A 22,923-nucleotide genomic window follows, 5' to 3' on the forward strand; every position below is an offset into this window, starting at 1 on the left:
TTTGCTGCTTTACATACAAAGTTTTTCTTATAGTTTATTTCTCCCTAAGAGGCAGCACTTTGTTAATATGGCTGTGTACAATTTTCTGACAAGTGCTGAACCTACACTAACAAAAAATGGTTCTTATTTATGATGTGTCAAATTACTGTTCTGAGAGTAGACCTTTTAGGTTGCATTCAGCCTTTAATTTGACTGAATTTAAATGGCATAAAATGCCTTTTAGTTGGGCCTTGGCTGGCATATTATATATCTCATTTCAATGAAAAACATTCACATGCAAATATGGTTTGTTTGGAGTGAGGACAAATGCAACTATCATGACTGATGAAGGCTTTTGATCACAGTTCTACAAACTGAAACCTTGAAAAAGAAGAGGCTATTTGGACTGGCATCTGCACTCCCATGAATTATTTAGTTCACATTATTCATAAATCTCTTTGAAGAAGAGGTTTTATGAGGTTTAAGGAGGAGTAGTCATAGTCGTGTTGCCAGCTCCAATGTATGCTGTGTCTGCCTGCAAAGGAACACTTCCTTTAAGTGTTCTATAGCCTGTCAAGTGTGTTACCTGAGTAGTCTAGCAAGTTAATCTCTAAGAAATGGCATCTGATGCCCATCTCTTCCTTACTCCATCCACCACTGAGTCTATTGGAAGGAAAAGTAGAGTAAGCATAAAAGCGGTTCACATAGATTATGAATAGAAGTGGATAGATTACATCAACAGAACACATATTATCTAACCCATTTCCAAGCATAGCAAGCTAAAAGCTCTCCTTCTTTCAACACCATGGTCCCTCTTTCCTCCCAATCCATGTACTGATGCAGCTGCCTAGAAGGACCTCTTTCCTCTCTTGTTCCAGATTTCCAGCCCACTTTGTTAAGCTGGTGAATTAATTTTTCTAAAACTTAATCCCACTGCTAATGACATAGCCTAGTTTTATACTTCTGTTTCTTTTGAATTACTTGTATACATACTTGTTTCCTTTACTGAAAGATAAGATCCCTGAGGGCAGGGATCTTTTATTAATTGCACTCTTTGTCCCAGAGCAACATCATCCCCGGAATTTATAGGGCATGTTCAATAAATGACTATTAGATTAATTTGACTTGAATTACCCTCAAAAGGTATCCCCTAAGTGGAACAATGGATATGTCTTATATTGTTTCCAGTTTTTATCAAGGACTATAACTTCAAAATTATTTCCCAATTTGAAATACCATGGGAAATTTAATAGTGGTTGCACTTTAGGAAAAACATCCTATTAGGGGTCTTCTACCGGCTTTCACCTGGCACAAAGGAGTGACTCCCCAGTTCAGAACCAGTTTCAGAGTATGAATCACAACACATAATTGTAATTTGCTCATTTGAATTTTTAAGTAATGCTTTAGAGTTTTAAAATTAATGGGCAGTTGCAGTTTATCCTGCTGAATAGCTCTCTTTCCCTCTAGAGTGCACAGTATTTGATAATCAACGCTGGGAAGGAGGTTAGACCAGATAACCTTTAATGGTACCTTCTAACTCTGAGATTCTCTGATTCTCTGAAATCGTCCCAGGTGGGATTTTAGGCTTAACAGTAGATTCAAATGCAAACAACCTGAATAAATTTACTTATAGTTTGACTATTTAATGAGAACTGATTTTATTTTATTTTTCTCTAAAATATAAAATGTTGGGACTTCTCAACATGTTTATTAATATGTACATATAAAATAGTTTGCAAAATTATGAAAAATAGCATCATGACACAAACATTTTCTTTCTTGGTTAGTTGCATTATTGTTCCATAGATAAGAGGAACCAGTACCTAGATAGTGAAAGTCAGGATGTAGGACAGGAAAAGCCCCTGTGCTAGGAGTTGGAAGATTTGGAACCTTCTCGATTCCTTTCTTGAGTAGCTGGGTGGTGCTGAGAAAATCTGTTCGGTCCCTCAAGTCTTAATTTCCACGTATATAATTTGGAATTAATAGTATCAGACCTCAAAGTTTCTTTGTGAAAACTGTACAATAATAGGGGAATCTTAAAAAGCATTTACCTACTTTTTTTAATTCTGGGATTCATTAATATCAACCGTACAAAATTTAGAGTAAAACATTGGCAAGGAAACTTTCTTATTTTAAGAATTCACTTTCAACTTGACTTAGTGAAGTTATTGTTCCTGTAGGTTTCTTATCTTTTCAAATTTACATCTTAACCCATATGGTATCTTTGAATGTATCTTTCGTTCAATATGATCACTTAAAAAGTCAATGCTGAAATTGTTATTTTTTTTCACTGTGAATGTGACTATCACAGGCTCAAAGTAGAATGCACCAGTTTAAAAAAAAATAGCAATAATAATAACTTATGATCTCTTGTAACATTAGGTACTTTATTAAAATATAAGCCATTTCATATTATGATTATTTTATAAATATATACTTAAAATTTGATAACTAGCAGTATTTGATATGTAAAATGAACATGTTTACCAACTGAGATTATTTTACAAGCCAAAACTAGCAGCTAAATTCCTTGCAGCACAGGATGAAATAATCTTCCCACCGGCTCTCAGTAGCAATCTGACATTCTGGCAAAATGAGGATTCAGAGTATATTTCTGTATGCTTGCACTCATCAAAAAGTATTTTGTCCCTTTCTTGAATGACAAAGCTTTTCTAAATGGAATCATTTTGGCTGTATTTTCAAACTGCCTGAACTAATGTAAAAATAAAATAATGATACTGGTTTTCTTAAGTGGGTCTTAAGTGGGTCTTATTCTGTGCACAGTTTGTTACTTTGTAACATTTTGCTAGCCTTTCTTCTAACGTATTTGTGCTATTCTAGATATGAAAGGCAGTTCATGACATTCTAAGATATTTGAAACCGGATTGCTTCCACCTGTGAAATACAGAGTGGCTTGTTTAGTACATTGTAATTATGTATTTTGTAATTACAAGAGTTTTCATCTCTCTGTGACCCTTTCTGGCATTTTGTCATCATATTTTCATAGTGGACACTCTGTGAAGTAACTTTGTCCCAAGATATTCTTTTGGGCAGAGTTAATGCAAAACGTCTAAAGAAAGTCTCCATAAAGTTGGTGTGCAGAAGATGCTGCATGTACGCCAAATAGACTTTCTGAAACTGAACCGTATGACTAGATTAATGTCACCTATTGATATTTTGCCAATTGAGACAGACTATATTTGGAAGTTCCTTTCTTCCAAATATTGAAATAATGTGAGTGATATTACTCCATTCAGAGAATATTTGACTCAGATGAAAAATATGTATAGTCCAGACCATATCAGTCTTTTTTCAATTATTATCCATGTTTTTTAAGACTATATTTGATACAGAAATCTGGGTCATGTTGGTTTTTTAATTCATTTATATAATACTTAAAATAACTTTAATTAAAAATGCATTTTAAAAGATATCTAATGTTCCTCAGGTGGGCCAGATTATGGTCTTAAAATAGAATTGTTAGACCCTCATCGTATCTCTGAGAAATGTCATCCAAATTGTTCTTGTTTTGTGGATTTCAAATTGAGATGTAGTCACAGTATATTCTCATTTGCTCATCATGTGTTATCATGCCTTAAATAAAAGTGAATCATATCTCCCAAACCGCAGTCTCTACCCTAAAATTGATTAACAGTACTGTATCAATCAAGGAAGAATAGTAATATTTATTGACCCTGAGAGTTACATAGCAGGTAATGAAAATTTTCTGGAAAATAAATTATACAAAAAAATCACTGACTATATCAATATAAAATAAAAGTGTTAAATAGAAGGCAAAGGCAGAGAAACATAGGAAAAGAAGATGCCACTGAGGTTCTCCATAAGACCCACTGCAATCAAATAACAACAGCCCAGTATTTACCCACCTATCTACAATTGATTCAGTAATGTGATTTATTCTCCTGTCACTTATTAAGGCTGTAAGAAAAAAATAGCATCGATATGTCAGAAAGACTTGATTATATTATATAACAGTGAAGAGATCAAGTCTAAAGAATTTGAAAATGACGTTTCTAAATGATCCCATTCCCTGCATTCGGTTTATGGGAAGTGATGTACTATAAATAGGCGCATAAGTACTCCTTAAATTAGCATGCCTTAAATACTGAATATATGTTAAGTGTGTGTATTCTGGGTCTGAGCTCATTTAGTGTGGATGACTTAATTTTAAGGACTCCTGACCTTACCTGAAGTATAACTCAGGATGAGATCAGAGAAGCAGCAGCGGCGTGCACAGTATTCTGGAAGTCACCTTCACCTTCCTGGAAGTCCTTATTGGGGGATCCAGTAGAGGATAAAACCAAGTATTTCTTGATCATATGCTTGTGCATGGAGGAGCTTGACTTTGTCAGCTACACTAAAATGTTTACCTTTGGATCCCCTGGGAATTGAGCAAGTTACCTGAACTATGCTGGAACAGATTAGATAGATTCCCTTAAATTATTCCCAACCATATTTTCCATTTGCAAAGCTTTTCCAGAATTAACCCATTATCTAGTAATTAAGAGTTAGGGAACAGTGAGTCTATGTTCACTTCATAACTATTTGCTGGAATGCTATCGGCATATCAACACATGGTTCTGAGTTTCGCATCTCTCTCTATTTATACATCTTCTAAAAAATGTCCTATAAAAATATTTGATTATTTTTGTCAAATACCTTTTCTGTTTCTGCCCCTTGACCCATCTCTTGTCACTGTTCTCCTTGAGCTGAAGCTATAAACTGTTGAACTCAGTGTAAGCCCCAGGTGGTACTGATTCTCTTCCTTTAACTCAGTGAATACCATCATCCATTACAATGATTGCAAAACTGTTTTAAGTCAGTAAATGTGTTGACTAGATGATACTTGTTTCTTTAATTGAAAACCATTCTTAACATTAATCCAGAGTTCAGCAGTTCTTCTTCCTAGATGAAAATAAAAGTAATGATTGCCAATGGTATAATATGAACTGAATAAACTGTTATATGTGCATATGACTACACAAAATTATTACATAATATTGTATTCCGTGTACATACACATGCACACATATGCATACAGATACACAGCAGAGAATGGTTTCTCATGTAATTTTCTCGTATCACCTTCTGCCTTAGAATGTGAATATAAATGTCATACTATTAGTGGTCATGTATGACAATTGGAGAACTTTGGTGGCTCAGAAAGGATTCAAACAAGCATCTATAGTTGCTTTATGATTTTACCATTACTATTTATGAACATAAAAGAATCATTTACTTTGCATATGTTTAAATTAGTAAAATAAAATATATTTAAGTTAAATTATTGAGTAAAGAATTCTAATTAGAGTAGTAATTTAGTAGCAAAAAACTAAAAATATAATTATGACATCTAGAAAATAGGAAATGTGATCAGTCTTACTGATACTGGGAATTAGTTTTCTAAATGTTTCTTTATAAAACACTTCTTAAATCTAATAGTGTTCATATAATTAACAACCTAAAGTATGTATATTAAGTTTATCCATTAAAGTTAGCCACTGAGGCACTGGGGGATGATATGAGACTAATCTCCAAGAGTATATTTTTTTCCAGTTATAGATTTAGGTTATTAGAAAATAGCTTCCTGGTTTAGTAACATAGACATAAAATGTAAGTTCAAAGGATAGCTATGTACTTTATTTATTGAGGACCTTTTATTCTGGTAGTGCCTCAAAGCTTTCATAATAATATATGACTGATACATCTAAAGGTTTGCATTTATTTTATAGTCTCTTCTAGAGGCATGAGTTTGAGTCCAATTTTTTACAAGGCCTTGAAAACTTATCCCTATTCCTATCACAGTGAAACTCACAAGCCTACAGGGAAGTATGGAATATAGCATAAGAAAAAGAGATTTGTAAATTGGTAGTGAGTCATGAAGTTTAAAGTGATTCTTGAGAGCAAAGAAATAAAAAAAGAATAAGGAAGTGTAAATATTTTATATGTAAACTACCAGTGCTAGAAGCATGGAAACAGAGAGAAAAAATTCTTAATATAAAATAACAGTTATTTTGATACATATAATTAATTTAGTATTTATAGACTGAGGAAACATGGAAAAGAAATAATTAAACAGATTGCTTAATTTTCAAAATATGTATGGATAAAGTAGTTAGAAACTCAAAATAAACCTCTATTTCATCTTTCTAGAAATAAAATGGTTATTTTATAGAGGAAATTAATGTGTCCTACATTTTAAAGACTAAATTTCATAAACCAAAATTATTTCAGTGGTGTCTGTTAGCCTTATACATACCATAAATAATTTACTCACTTGATAAATTGACCACATTTAGTATAAAAAATATATAGGCAATACTCTACTGCTTTATATACACTATTATATTTAATCATATAAGAAAAGTGGCATCGATGGGGCGCCTGGGTGGCTCAGTTGGTTAAGCGACTGCCTTCGGCTCAGGTCATGATCCTGGAGTCCCAGGATCGAGTCCCGCATCGGGCTCCCTGCTCGGCAGGGAGTCTGCTTCTCCCTCTGACCCTCCTCCCTCTCATGCTCTCTGTCTCTCATTCTCTCTCTCTCAAATAAATAAATAAAATCTTTAAAAAAAAAAAAAAAAGAAAAGTGGCATCGAGAAATGGTAATATTTAAAACAGAAATAAGCCCAGATATTTAATTGAATATTTTAAAGATTTTACAGACTTTTTTATTATCAGAAATTTCAATCATATTCAAAAATAATAAGAAAATATAATAAGGAACATGCATCCCAAGATTACTTTGAAAAGAATCCCAGGCACTAGACCATTTTTTATAAATATTTAATTTTATAAAAAGATAATGACTTAAAAAAACATAGTCCAATAACATTATCCCACCTAAATATTGAGAATAATTACTTAATATCATAAAATATCCAGTGCTCAGATCAGGATCCAAAGTAATCTGCACATGGCTATTGTTTTGGTATGTCCCTTAGGTTCCCTCGTCATCTTTGTGTGTGTGTGTGTGTGTGTGTGTGTGTGCCCTGAGATCTATTTGCTAAGGGAGCCAAATGCCAAAATTGCTTATGTGTGGTTTCCCATATTCAGGATTTGACTAATTGCATCAATTTGATATATTTTTTTTTTGTCCCCTGTTTTTATTGGACATTGGAAGTTCAATGTAGAGGCATGATCCCATCCAAAAATTTGATTATCCCATCCAAAAACAAAACAAAACAAACAAACAAACAAACAAAAAAAACCTCCTTAAATGGGATTGTGCCCTTCCATGGGAAAAGTATATAATCTCTGGTAGTCTCTCTTTTGATGATGATAGCACAAATGGTGGTAACTGAGAACTTGTTAGGGACTACAGAATGCTGGTTTTCAAATCCTATCATTTCCTTTTTATTCATTGGCTGGTGTACTTGTATGAAGAGAAATTTCCACCCAGCAAATATTTGGTTACTTTGCAGTATAAATTCTTTAGCGAACGTTTCTTTCTCAAGCATCATTTTTTTACACTTGTTTCCTGCTGTAAAATTTGTGTGGTTGAGAAAGAAAAAGCTTGTGAAAGAAATTAGATTCTGTCACACGTTTTCAAGTCTTCAAATTCTAATGAGCCTTAGAAGAAAATTCTAATGTTTAGACCATGTTAGTTGATAGCTAAGAAAGATGTTATTTTAAATAAATCTTAAGAGATTAGTGAAAGAATGTGTTTAGTTTTGTGTTGGATGGTTGGAGAAAAAATGAGAAAAGGGGGAAATGTAGGTGGTTATCTAGACCTGAAAATGCAATTATTTTAATTTCCATATATTGAAAGACTATAAGAATGTGGTAAGTATCTACTAAAGTAAATGTACTAGTACTTCCCCTTTTCAAATCTCTGGGATTTCCTTCTTTGTAAAAAGGAATCAAACTCACATGGTATTGATTAGCACTTCATTACTATACTATATCTAATGATTACATTTTGATGGAGCAGATTTTAACATATATGTGTTCATCCAGCCTGGTGTTCTGGTTGTAAATTTGTGAATAGCTTTGTGACCTAGGAAAAGTAATGTATCCTCTCTGGATAACAGTTTTGTAATATTTTGGATCTCTTAGTTTTCATTGTATTTATTTTAGAAAGTAGTGGCAGTGTGTTCTCTTTCATTTTTATAATTTGCACATATATATGAGTAACTTTTTCATATTTAAAATTATATTGTACAGTATCTATCAATGGCAATTAATTCTGTTTATTTATTTTGTTTTGTTTCACTGCGGATAAATCTGGGACAAGGGAAACATCTAATATATCTGAATATGAAGTCACATTTGTCAGTAACTTCAGTCTCCTTAGAAAGTCTAAACACTTTTTAAGTTCATGGCTTCCATATTAAGAAACATTGATCCTTTATCTATAAATTTGCTTATAAAAAGAAGAATACCAAACACTAGGCTAAAATATCAAAGTATTTCAAAGAAATTCTACATAATCTTGAAATGAAAAGATCCATACTGCTTTAACATTAGCTCTCTGTGAATAAATACCAGTAATATCTTTGCTATCTATTTACTAAATGTTTTGTTGCTAAATAATTTTTCAGCAAACATTTCTGAAGGTAACTGCAAATTCAGTACGTTCAACACTATTTACACATTGCAGATACTAATAAAATATATCACCCTTTTGTTATGACAGTAAACCTTAAAATAAGAAGTAGAAATTAAAAGAAAATGTGACTAGGTTATATCAATTTTGAGGTGGGTAAAATTTATCTAATTTCCCCTGAGTATGCCCTCATGCCCTATTTATAGTTCTTGTACTTCATTTTAAGAAACACTGTCTTAGATTCACAAAATACTTCACAAAATTATTAGTGATATCTTTAAGATGGAAAGTCAACTAATTCAAAGTAAATAAATTGTAAACATAACCAACTAATTATATTTTTACTTTTTCATCATTATTTTGGAGTTTTTAGAGATAAACCTTTATTAATATAATGCCTAATATTCACTAACTAGTCAGCAGTCATATAGAAATAGCTATGATAATTCTATTATTATTCATAGTTTTCTTCAAATGTTATATGCCCAAGTTTTCACATTATTAATATAATAGCAATTACAAGTTTAATATTTAGCTAATCATCTCTGAAAAAAATAGTATGAACAACTATAATGTTATAGTTACAAATTGCTGCTTTATTATAAGTGTGAAGAAATGTTGATGTCATATCTAAAAGTTTTCTCTGGTCAAAGTACCTTTATTTCCTTTCTTTTCATTTTAACTATGAACGTTAAAATTGCATTTTTAAGATAATTTTCAGTCACTTTTGGGTGGTGTGCAATGTGCACTTTACAATTGACTTATAATTGGGCTATGCTGACAATGGAAAATCTTACAAGTATTGAACATGACATTTATGACAGTATTGCTGTCATCTTGCCTTCTTTTATTGAATATGCAGAGAATTATAATTGGGCTAACAAGCCTGGTAGCCTGGCCTCTTTCCAATTATATTAACCAGCCTAGTCTAGTATTAGCTGCCTGAACACACAGAAACAGGCATAGAGCTTTTGTTTTCCTTTCTATTCTATGTTGGTTTCTACCCAGTAATTTAAGATTACAATCATTTGCCTTCATGTAATGTTTGAGAACTTTCAATAATTCACCTCCATTCCCCTGAGAAATGTAAAGATTTGCCTTCTCTATTTTTATTTAATTCAATATGAATCTTTATGCAATATTGGTTGTATCTGTTACATATTAAATACCAATTATTATCTCAAATATTTCTAAGGGGCTTTGGTAATTTTTCTTTCAATTCACACTAAAAATTTTAAGTGATAAATTTGAATTTGAAGCAAAATTTCTCTTCACATGAACAAATCAATACACTGCTGCATTGAAATATTTTCTTTGAAATTGAGGCAAATAGCATTTTGCATATTCTAACAATGTGTTTCAGCTTTGTGCAGTCTTAAAATAATACAAAAGAGGAAAATAATTCCTAGTGATTAGAATTTTTAAATCTACTAAACTTCTACCAAGAAACTAAAACTTGACTTTTAATTGAAAAACAAAGAGTAAGAAAAGTTAAATGCAACAATTTAAAAGAGCAAAGGAGTTTGCAGTGTATCATTTATTTGAAACACTGGATTCTATTGTTTTCTTTATCTTTTATTTTTTTCTTTTTCTGGTTTCTTCTTATTTTAGAGCATTCAATATACTTATGCATTTCCTTTCCATATAATCTCAGCTCTTCCATCTGCAATATTTAAGGTCTTCATCTTTGTCGGGCTTTTTTCTTTTCTGAATAGAAATATGAAAACAACCTGCGGAGCTCTCCTACAGAAACGAAACACCATTACAATACGTAAAGGAGATGACATAGGATGTGCATTGCAATATTGTTAGCAGCAGAAAAAAACACTCTACAGACGACCTGATTGTTTACCAATAGGGAAATAGTCTCACATTCATAGAGACTATGGGAATAGACACAACTGTTAAAATAGTGAGTTAGAATGCTTATGCATGGAACACTACATCAAAAACTAATGATGTAATGTATGGTGATTAACATAATAATGAAAAATAAAAATAAATAAATAAAATATTTATTCCAACAATGAAAAAAAATTACTTGATTAAAGAAAAAAAGAATGCTATGCATCAACCTGGAAAATGTGAAGGAAAGCAGACTGAAAAGTAACGTGTATAATCTTGCTTGGGGAAACAACATACACAAAATATATATGTTACTGGCTTTTATAAAAACTGCAAAATTTATTTTTCTAAAAATAGCAAACTGTTTAGAGGTATCTATGCATCGTGTCTAGAAGCCTTCCTTTGAGTAAAGAACTCTCCTGTATGACTCTTCTAATTTCCTCATTAAGTGTACTTCTGCCCCAAATAGTGTTTGCCACTAGATATAAATAAATTGAAATTTCTACTTCTTAATGGGGATAATGCCATTTAAAGTAATGGAGTTTTCTACTTTTATACCTATGTGGTCAACCAAATAGCTGAAGTCTAGTGAATCATGAGATTTTGATTTGGCTTTGTAGACCCGATATTTGTAGTTCAGTTGGCAACTGAACCGTGCCTTAAATCCCAACCTTAGATACAACACCCAGTGCTCATCATAACAAGTGCCCTCCTTAATACCCTTCCCCCATCGATCCCATTCTCCACCCACCTCCCTCCATTAACCCTCAGTTTGTTCTCTATCTTTAAGAGTCTCATATGGTTTGTTTCCCTCTTTCTTTTTTTTCCCCCTCCCATCGGTTCATGTTATGTTTCTTAAATTCTACATATGATTGAAATCATATGATATTTGTCTTTCTCTGACTGACTTATTTCGCTTAGCATAATACACTCTAGCTCTGTCCATGTCATTGCAAATGGCAAAATTTCATTATTTGTGATGGCTAAGTAATATTCCATTATATATATGGTAATATTTTTCCATTATATGTATGAGTAATATTCCATTTTGTATATATTATATGTATATCTTTATCCATTCATCAGTCGATGGGCATTTGGGCTCTTTCCATAGTTTAGATGTTGATAATGCCTCCATAAACATCAGGGTACATGTATTCCCTACAAATCTGTATTTTGTATCCTTTGGGTAAATACCTAGTAGGGCAATTGCTGAATTGTAGGCCAGTTCTATTTTTAACTTTTTGAGGAAGCTCCATATTGTTTCCCAGAGTGGCTGCACCAGTTTGCATTCCCACCAACAATGCAAAAGTGTTCCCCTTTCTCCACATCCTCGCCAACATCTGTTGTTTCCTGTGTTGGAAATTTTAGCTATTCTGACAGGTGTGAAGTAGTGTCTCATTGTAGTTTTGATTTGTATTCCCTGATGATGAATGACATTGAGTATCTTTTCATGTGTCTGTTAGCCATTTGGACATCTTCTTTGGTAAAATGTCTATTTATGTCTATTCATGTCTTCTGCCCATTTCTTAACTGGATTATTTGTTTTTTGGGTGTTGAGTTTTATAAGTTCTTTAAATATTTTGGATACTAACCCTTTATCAGATATTTCACTTGCAAATATCTTCTCCCATTCCAAAGATTGTCTTCAGTTGTGTTGATTGTTTTCTTCACTCTGCAGAAGATTTTTATCCCGATGAAGTCCCAACAGTTCAATTTTGCTTTTGTTTCCCTTGACTCTGGTGACATGTCTAGTAAGAAGTTGCTGCAGCCGAGGTCAAAGAGGTTGTGCCCTCTAGGGTTCTGATGATTTCCTAACTCACATTTAGGTCTTTCATCCATTTTGAATTTATTTTTGTGTATGGTGTTAGAAAGTGATTCTGTTTCATTCTTCTGCATGTTACTGTCCATTTGTTGAAGAGACTGTCTTTTTTTCCATTGGGTATTCCTTCCTGCTTTGTCAAAGATTATTTGACCATATAGCTATGGGTCCATTTCTGGGTTTTCTGTTCCATTCATTCGATCAATGTGTTTTTGTGCCAGTACCATACTGTCTTGATGACTACAGCTTTGTAATATAACTTGGAGTCAGGAATCATGATTCCCCAACTTTGCTTTTCTGTTTCAAGATTGTTTTGGCTCTTCGGGGTCTTTTGTGGTTCTATACAAATTTTAGGATTGTTTGTTCTAGTTCTGTTGAAAATGCCAGTAGTGTTTTGATAGGGAGTGCATTAAATGTGTAGATTGAATTGGGTAGTATAAACATTTGAACAATATTTATTCTTCTAATCCATGAGCTGGAATGTTTTTCCATTTCTTTGTGTCCTCTTCAATTTTATTTCATAAGTGTTCTATAGTTTTCAGAGTACATAGCTTCTTGAAATTGTCATTAAAATGTGGCAGATGTGTGGAAAATACTCAACCTCAGGCCCTGGCATCTAGTAAGCACTCAATAAATACAAGGAATCTTATGGGCTAGATTTTAATTGTTAAATAATATAAAATATATTTAAAGTATATGTATTTCTTTAATTGAATTAACTAAAGTTGAGTTAAGGAGGGAGAAAGAAAAGATATACCATCCTTAAAAGTAATTTATGTAGTCCTTATGGTGTTTGGAATTTGCCCTGTGTGTCTCCTATCTATTTTACTCTTTCTCATTCAAAGACTTTAATCATATACTAACAAAATATAACCAATTGTCATTTTCTTAATTATAGATTCTATTCATCTAAAGTGTGTTGATTATATAATCATAAATATTACCTTTTTAGACTTTAACTAATAGTAATAACATATCTTTTTCCTACTAGACACTCTGTCTAATATCTAATATGTTTGTTCTCTTCTTCTTGTGCAATCCTTCCTTGGAACCAGCGGCTGCTTCAAAGAATAAAGTTAAAGGTGAGCTCCTATCCATTCTGCATGACTCACCATGATTCATTTTTCTGCTCAATCTTCTAAGCCATCTTAATTGATGGAGCCAATTCTGTTGGTGATAATACTAGTTCAGTGTACCAACATTAGTCGTAAATTCCTATAAATATAAATATGTATTATTTCAAATATTCAGTTTCTGATATATGTCTATGTTTACATGATTGTTTGTGAGTTTGTTTGTTTTCTTGTTTTGCTTCTCACTTTATTCCAAGTGGAATACAGTGCTTTTGTGCACCAACATTTTGCCTGTTGACCTTAGTTCCCTTGATAAAATAGTGAATTGGAAAAAAATACAGCATAAAATAAGGCTGATAGTCTCAAAGTGAACAAGCCTTCTAGAATTATGTGAAAATAAAAAATTATCCTTTAAAAAATGAATATTACATACTGTATATATCTATTTATGACTTTTCTTCCATTTCCTAGTTCTATTAATTTTATATTTGCTAGAATCCTGGAAATATAATTTCATGAGGGAGGATGTGCTTGTCTAATGCCAGAATATCTCCCTGAAAGGAAAGACTTTTGGCTCAATGTGTTGTTATGGTTTTGAAAAAAAAAAAATCAAATATATGTATGCTACTTTGTCATAGGTTTATAGTTTATATGTTTTGATTTTATACTTTCAAGAACAATCTATATATTTATTTTTTCTTATTCTTATATAGCAAATATATATATATATATATATATATATATATTTATTTATTTATTAATTTATCCTTCATTTATCTTTCAAGTATCTTTCATTTATAGAGCAAACCTGCATTGACTGCATTGCAAATTCAGAGAGCTTCTGGAATACTGGAAAGAAGAATGTGTCTTGATTTTTTTTTTTTTTTTTAAGGAGAAAGGATTATATTCCAGAAACCATAGACTGGTAAATTTGATATTAAATTCCCAATAACATTTTAAAACAGACTCTTAAAACAGCAATTTATGGGTGTTTAGATAAAAAGAGAGTTCACTAGGAGTCAGCAGTTATTAGTAATGGCATAGAAAATTACCCTAATTTTCTCCCACTCCTTTTTTTTAAAATATATATTGGTTATTATACCAGTATCTGAGGGCAATAGTATAAACGTAATATATCTGAATATAATCAAATCATGCAGCAACTAACCCTTTCCTTACCTCTGCAGAAACTGTCATTCTGAAGATCACTAATTCTTCTTTAGTGGTCAAAATAATTTCCCAATCCTTTTTTTTTTTTTTTTTTTTTTTATTCTATTCTTCTTCTGATTTATTTCTATCACTGCTTGAGCCTGTCCATCCCCCATCATCTCATAATCTTTTCTTTTTTTTTTTTTATTTATTTAAATTTTTTATTGTTATGTTAATCCCCATACATTACATCATTAGTTTTAGATATAGTGTTCCATGATTCATTGTTTGTGCATAACACCCAGTGCTCCATGCAGAACGTGCCCTCCTCAATACCCATCACCAGGCTAACCCATCCTCCCAACCCCCTCCCCTCTAGAACCCTCAGTTTGTTTTTCAGAGTCCATTGTCTCTCATGGTTCTTCTCCCCCTCCGATTTCCCCCCCTTCATTCTTCCCCTCCTGCTACATTCTTCTTCTTCTTTTTTTCTTTCTTAACATATATTGCATTATTTGTTTCAGAGGTACAGATCTGAGATTCAACAGTCTTGCACAATTCACAGCGTTTACCAGAACACATACCCTCCCCAGTGTCCATCACCCAGTCACCCCATCCCTCCCACCCCACCCCCCACTCCAGCAACCCTCAGTGTGTTTCCTGAGATTAAGAATTCCTCATATCAGTGAGGTCATATGATACATGTCTTTCTCTGTTTGACTTATTTCGCTCAGCATAATACCCTCCAGTTCCATCCACGTCGTTGCAAATGGCAAGATCTCATTCCTTTTGATGGCTGCATAATATTCCATTGTATATATATACCACATCTTCTTTATCCATTCATCTGTTGATGGACATCTTGGCTCTTTCCACAGTTTGGCTATTGTGGACATTGCTGCTATAAACATCGGGGTGCACGTAGCCTTTCGGGTCCCTACTTTTGTATCTTTGGGGTAAATACCCAGTAGTGCAATTGCTGGATCGTATGGTAGCTCTATTTTCAACTTTTTGAGGAACCTCCATACTGTTTTGCAGAGTGGCTGCACCAGCTTGCATTCCCACCAACAGTGTAGGAGGGTTCCCCTTTCTCCGCATCCCCGCCAACATCTGTCATTTCCTGACTTGTTAATTTTAGCCATTCTAACTGGTGTGAGGTGGTATCTCATTGAGGTTTTGATTTGGATTTCCCTGATGCCGAGCGATATTGAACACTTTTTCATGTGTCTGTTGGCCATTTGGATGTCTTCTTTGGAAAAATGTCTGTTCATGTCTTCTGCCCATTTCTTGATTGGATTCTTTGTTCTTTTGGTGTTGAGTTTGATGAGTTCTTTATAGATTTTGGATACTAGCCCTTTATCTGATATGTCATTTGCAAATATCTTCTCCCATTCTGTCAGTTGTCTTTTGGTTTTGTTGACTGTTTCCTTTGCTTTGCAAAAGCTTTTTATCTTGATGAAGTCCCAATAGTTCATTTTTGCCCTTGCTTCCCTTGCCTTTGGCGATGTTTCTAGGAAGAAGTTGCTGCGGCTGAGGTCGAAGAGGTTGCTGCCTGTGTTCTCCTTTAGGATTTTGATGGACTCCTGTCTCACATTGAGGTCTTTCAACCATTTGGAGTCTATTTTTGTGTGTGGTGTAAGGAAATGGTCCAGTTTCATTCTCTGCATGTGGCTGTCCAATTTTCCCAACACCATTTGTTGAAGAGACTGTCTTTTTTCCATTGGACATTCTTTCCTGCTTTGTCAAAGATTAGTTGACCATAGAGTTGAGGGTCCATTTCTGGGCTCTCTATTCTGTTCCATTGATCTATGTGTCTGTTTTTGTGCCAGTACCATACTGTCTTGATGATGACAGCTTTGTAGTAGAGCTGGAAGTCCGGGATTGTGATGCCGCCAGCTTTGCTTTTCTTTTTCAACATTCCTCTGGCTATGTGGGGTCTTTTCTGGTTCCATACAAATTTGAGGATTATTTGTTCCATTTCTTTGAAGAAAGTAGATGGTATTTTGATGGGGATTGCATTGAATGTGTAGATTGCTCTAGGTAGGATTGACATCTTCACAATATTTGTTCTTCCAATCCATGAGCATGGAACATTTTTCCATTTCTTTGTGTCTTCCTCAATTTCTTTCATGAGTATTTTATAGTTTTCTGAGTACAGATCCTTTGCCTCTTTGGTTAGATTTATTCCTAGGTATCTTATGGTTTTGGGTGCAATTGTAAATGGGATCGACTCCTTAATTTCTCTTTCTTCTGACTTGTTGTTGGTGTATAGGAATGCCACTGACTTCTGTGCATTGATTTTATATCCTGCCACTTGACTGAATTCCTGTATGAGTTCTAGCAGTTTTGGGGTGGAGTCTTTGGGATTTTCCACATAAAGTATCATATCATCTGCAAAGAGTGAGAGTTTGACTTCTTCTTTGCCAATTTGGATGCCTTTGATTTCTTTTTGTTGTCTGATTGCTGTGGCTAGGACTTCCAATACTATGTTGAATAGCAGTGGCGATAGTGGACATCCCTGCCGCGTTCCTGACCTTAGGGGGAAAGCTCTCAGTTTTTCCCCATTGAGAATGATATTCGCTGTAGGTTTTTCATAGATGGCTTTTATGATATTGAGGTATGTACCCTCTATCCCTATACTCTGAAGAGTTTTGATCAAGAAAGGATGGTGTACTTTGTCAAATGCTTTTTCTGCATCTATTGAGAGGATCATATGATTCTTGTTCTTTCTTTTGTTAATGTATTGTATCACGTTGATTGATTTGCGGATGTTGAACCAACCTTGCAGCCCAGGGATAAATCCGACTTGGTCGTGGTGAATAATCCTTTTAATGTACTGTTGGATCCTATTGGCTAGTCTTTTGGTGAGAATTTTTGCATCCATGTTCATCAGGGATATTGGTCTGTAATTCTCCTTTTTGATGGGGTCTTTGTCTGGTTTTGGGATCAAGGTAATGCTGGCCTCATAAAATGAGTTTGGTAGTTTTCCTTCCATTTCTATTTTTTGGAACAGTTTCAGAAGGATAGGTATTAATTCTTCTTGAAATGTTTGGTAGAATTCCCCTGGGAAGCCATCTGGCCCTGGGCTTTTGTGTTTTGGGAGATTTTTGATGACTGCTTCTATTTCCTTAGTGGTTATAGGTCTGTTCAGGTTTTCTATTTCTTCCTGGTTCAGTTTTGGTAGTTGATACATCTCTAGGAATGCATCCATTACTTCCAGGTTATCTAATTTGCTGGCATAGAGTTGCTCATAATATGTTCTTATAATTGTTTGTATTTCTTTGGTGTTGGTTGTGATTTCTCCTCTTTCATTCATGATTTTGTTGATTTGGGTCATTTCTCTTTTCTTTTTGATAAGTCTGGCCAGGGGCTTATCAATCTTGTTAATTCTTTCAAAGAACCAGCTCCTAGTTTCATTGATCTGTTCTACTGTTCTTTTGGTTTCTATTTCATTGATTTCTGCTCTGATCTTTATTATTTCTCTTCTCCTGCTGGGTTTAGGCTTTATTTGCTGTTCTTTCTCCAGCTCCTTTAGGTGTAGGGTTAGGTTGTGTACTTGAGACCTTTCTTGTTTCTTGAGAAAGGCTTGTATTGCTATATACTTTCCTCTTAGGACTGCCTTTGCTGTATCCCAAAGATTTTGAATAGTTGTGTTTTCATTTTCATTGGTTTCCATGAATTTTTTTAATTCTTCTTTAATTTCCTGGTTGATCCATTCATTCTTCAGTAGGATGCTCTTTAGCCTCCATGTATTTGAGTTCTTTCCGACTTTCCTCTTGTGATTGAGTTCTAGTTTCAAAGCATTGTGGTCTGAAAATAGGCAGGGGATGATCCCAATCTTCTGGTACCGGTTGAGACCTGATTTATGACCTAGGATGTGATCTATTCTGGAGAATGTTCCGTGGGCACTAGAGAAGAATGTGTATTCTGTTGCTTTGGGATGGAATGTTCTGAATATGTCTGTGAAGTCCATTTGGTCCAGTGTGTCATTTAAAGTCTTTATTTCCTTGTTGATCTTTTGCTTAGACGATATGTCCATTTCAGTGAGGGGCGTGTTAAAGTCCCCCACTATTATTGTATTGTTGTCAATGTGTTTCTTTGCTTTTGTTATTAATTGCCTTATATAATTGGCTGCTCCCATGTTAGGGGCATAGATATTTACAATTGTTAGATCTTCTTGTTGGATAGACCCTTTAAGTATGATATAGTGTCCTTCCTCATCTCTTATTACAGTCTTTGGTTTAAAATCTAATTTGTCTGATATAAGGATTGCCACCCCAGCTTTCTTTTGGTGTCCATTAGCATGGTAAATGGTTTTCCACCCCCTCACTTTCAATCTGGGGGTGTCTTTGGGTCTAAAATGAGTCTCTTGCAGACAGCATATCGATGGGTCTTGTTTTTTAATCCAATCTGATAGCCTGTGTCTTTTGATTGGGGCATTTAGCCCATTTACATTCAGGGTAACTATTGAAAGATAGGAATTCAGTGCCATTGTATTGCCTGTACAGTGATTGTTACTGTATATTGTTTGTGTTCCTTTCTGGTCTATGTTGCTTTTAGGCTCTCTCTTTGCTTAGAGGACCCCTTTCAATATTTGTTGTAGGGCTGGTTTCGTGTTTGCAAATTCCTTTAGTTTTTGTTTGTCCTGGAAGCTTTTGATCTCTCCTTCAATTTTCAATGACAGCCTAGCTGGATATAGTATTCTTGGCTGCATATTTTTCTCATTTAGTGCTCTGAATATGTCCTGCCAGTCCTTTCTGGCCTGCCAGGTCTCTGTGGATAAGTCTGTTGCCAATCTAATGTTTCTACCATTGTAGGTTACATATCTCTTCTCCCGAGCTGCTTTCAGGATTTTCTCTTTGTCTCTGAGACTTGTAAGTTTTACTATTAGATGTCGGGGTGTTGACCTATTTTTATTGATTTTGAGAGGGGTTCTCTGGGCTTCCTGGATTTTGATGCCTGTTTCCTTCCCCAAATTAGGGAAGTTCTCTGCTATAATTTGCTCCATTATACCTTCTGCCCCTCTCTCTCTTTCTTCTTCTTCTGGGATCCCAATTATTCTAATGTTGTTTTGTCTTATGGTATCGTTTATCTCTCGAATTCTGCCCTCGTGATCCAGTAGTTGTTTATCTCTCTTTTTCTCAGCTTCTTTATTTTCCATCATTTGGTCTTCTATCTCACTGATTCTTTCTTCTGCCTCATTTATCCTAGCAGTTAGCGCCCCCATATTTGATTGCACCTCATTGATAGCCTTTTTGATTTCTACTTGGTTCGATTTTAGTTCTTTTACTTCTCCAGAAAGGGTTTCTCTAATAACTTCCATGTTTTTTTCAAGCCCAGCTAGTATCTTTAAAGTGATGATTCTGAACTCTAGATCTGACATCGTACTAATGTCCGTATTGAGTAGGTCCCTGGCAGTCGGTACTACCTCTTGTTCTTTTTGTTGAGGTGATTTTTTCCGTCTTGTCATTTTGTGCATAGGAGAATAGATTAATGAGAACAAAATGCTAGCAGGGTAACAACGTCCCCAGAAAATATACTCTAAACAAATCAGAAAAGACCTGAAGCAGTGGGAAAAGAAAGGGAAAGAGAGAAAAAAGAAAAAGAAAGAAAAAAAGAAAAAAGAAAAAGATAAAGATAAAAATAAACAAAAGCAGGACAGAACAAAACAAAACAAAAACAGAATGTGATCAAATATGATCAGCCTGGATTATAGATCAGTGCCACACACTAGATTTTGGGTGTATTTTGGTCTGTTAAAAGAAAGTCCCTCCCAAAATTTTAAAGAAAGAAAAACTTATATATGTACAAAAATAAGGGTTGATATGATGAAGGGATGGAATATGACTGTAAAGATGGAAATTATAAAATATTTTTAAAAAGGATTTGATAAGTTGTTTGAAAAAAGAAAGAATAGGATTAAAAAAAAAAAAGAAAGAAAATAAAAGGGAGAGAATGTGATCAGGCAGGGGAGTAGAAAAAAACCATACACTAGAGATTTAGAGTATATTTTGATCTGTTAGAAGAAACTATCTCAAGATTTTAAAGAGAGAACAACTTATATATATATGCCAAAAATACGGGTAACTACTATGAAGGGATAGAATATGACTTTAAAAATGAAAAATAAAATTTTTTTTTTTTTTTTAAAAGGGATTGATAAGATGTTGGTTGAAAAAGGGAAAAAGAAAAATTCAAAAAAAAAGAAAAAAGGAAAAAAGAAAAAAAGACAGTTAAAAAAATAATTAACTTTGAAAGACTAAAGAATCATGGTAAAAAAGCCATGAATTCTATGTGCAGTATTCCCCTAGCGCTGGAGTTCTGCCGTTCTCATTGATCGGTAAACTTGGTCTTGGCTGACTGTTCTCGCTGATCTTCTGGGGGAGGGGCCTGTTGCCGTGGTTCCCAAATGTCTTTGCCGGAGGCAAAATTGCCCCGCCCTTGCCGGTCCGGGCTAAGTAATCTGCTCGGGTTTGCTCTCCGGAGCTTTTGTTCCCTGCAAGCTTTCCGTACAGCTTTGGAGGCGGAGAGTGAAAATGGCGGCCTCCCAGTCTCCGCCCCGGCGGAGCCGAGAACTCGGGGTCCCGCTCCTCAGCGAGCCCCCAGAGAAAAGCAGTCAGTCACTCCCGTCTCCCCGGTCTCCGGCCGCACTCCACGCTCACCCGGCCTGTGACCGCGCCTTTCTATCTGGCATCCGACCCCGGGTGGAGTCTCCAAACCCAGCAGATCCCCGCGGTGCGCTCCCGCACCTCTCCTCCCCGGGGAAGAAGGTGAGTCTCCCCGGATCTGCCGCTTGTTGGGTCCCTGCTGGAGGAGCAGTGGCCCGACTGTGCCGCGGATCACGGTTTATAGCAACCCCGAGCTGAGAGCCCGCGCCTGGGCTCCGTCTCTGCAGCCGGCTTCCCTGCTCCGATACCTGGGAGCTCTGCCGCACTCAGGCACCCCCGGTCTTTCTGTGACCCCGAGGGTCCTGAGACCACACTGTCCCGCGAGGGTTCCACCCCCCACTTCGCCACCAGAGTGACGTCCCTCAGCGGAGCAGACTTCTAAAAGTTGCGATTTTGTGCTCCGCGGCTCTATCACTTGCCAGAAGCGGCCGACGGAGGCCCCTCCCCCGCCGTCTATCCTCCCGAATATCGCCTCGGATTCACTTCTCCGCACGTCCTACCTTCCAGAAAGTGGTCGCTTTTCTGTTCAGAGAGTTGTTGCTATTCTTTTCTTCGATCTCCTGTTGAGTTTGTAGGTGTTCAGAATGGTTTGATCCCTATCCAGCTGAATTCCTGAGAGGAGACGAAATCCAGGTCTCCTACTCCTCCGCCATCTTGCTCCGCCCCCCCCAATCCTCTTATTATTCATTTTTTTCCTGCTGAATATATATTGCTTCTTTTAATTTTCTATTTCCCTTGGTTTTAGTGTCTCTTCATAGACTTCATTTTCTTCTTAATTGTTCTTTGCCTTTCTTTCTTTCTCCTTTTCTATCTTACTCTTGAATACGGGTTTCTTTTAGGTTATATCTTTGATTCCTGAAAAGATCACTTCTTACAGTATTGGTCCAGCTGAATCCAGTGGAGGGATAAATTTCACCTCCTATAAAATAAAGGAAACAGGCATTTTCCAGATGGTTATATACCCACAACCAACCTCCCTCACCACTGTTGACTGTTAAGAAAAAGACAAATGATCCAATCAAATTCCTCTCCTGAAAAAAAAAAAACTGGGAAAGAAGAAGGAAAGAATAGTAAAACTGAAAGAGGCAAAAAAAAAAAAAAAAAAAAAAGAAAAAGAGAATTGAGAATCAGTTTTGTTATATTTTGTGGCCATGAATTTTATAGGTGGACTGAATAAGAAGATGAATTAAGTCTGAAAAAAAAAAAAAAGCAACGTACAAAGAGTAAGAGTTAAGAGAGTGCCCTCATGGTGTCCAATTCCCTTGTTTTAATATAAGGTTCTATTTTATCCTTGCCCTTTGGGCTTAGGACACAGCTCTCTTTTAGTTAAGCTTTCTAGATAGGTTTCTCTTGCTTGCATGGAAACAGACCAGATTAATATAATCACCCTCTTCCTCTAAAGTGTTCTTAGTTGATTTTAGTTAATACTTTTCTAGACTTGATTTATTAAACTTCTATCTGATATTTCCATCAGCCTACTGAATATTTCTACTTGGATATCAAAACTGAAACTCTCTCTCTCCCTCTTTTTTTTTTTTTCCAAATCTGAACATTTGGGGTTTGCTGTGTCTTCTCATGAACAACCATTTGCCTGATTTCCTAAATGATTTGAAACATGTGTAATTCTTCCACCCTAATGGCCCCCATAATTGATCAATTATCAAATGGTCCTAATTTTATGGGGATAAAATTATTGTCCTAATTATGTCGTAATTTTAGCATGGGGATAGCAGCTTTTGCATGGATCCCTCTTCTTCAAATCACTCATTCCTCAGAGCTTTCCTGGAGTAGTTTCTAACTTGTCTCCTGCTTCAATTCTCAACA

The 22,923-nt window shown here is 35.1% G+C and overlaps 1 protein-coding gene across 3 annotated transcripts in view; it reads left to right on the top strand.

Moving 5' to 3' along the window:
• The window catches only part of CADM2 (cell adhesion molecule 2), a 1,094,969-nt gene that overhangs the window by 756,685 nt on the left and 315,361 nt on the right, over nucleotides 1-22,923 (top strand). For 2 of the 3 annotated variants that reach the window (XM_078059557.1, XM_078059635.1), the window contains exon 2: nucleotides 13,268-13,294. The exons of the other annotated variant lie outside the window; for it this stretch is intronic. In XM_078059557.1, the coding sequence (XP_077915683.1) occupies nucleotides 13,268-13,294 (27 nt within the window). The remainder of the gene's footprint in view (nucleotides 1-13,267; nucleotides 13,295-22,923) is intronic. 3 annotated transcript variants of the gene reach the window in all.

This window comes from Halichoerus grypus, chromosome 1 (genome assembly GCF_964656455.1).
Source record: "Halichoerus grypus chromosome 1, mHalGry1.hap1.1, whole genome shotgun sequence".
NCBI lineage: Eukaryota > Metazoa > Chordata > Mammalia > Carnivora > Phocidae > Halichoerus > Halichoerus grypus.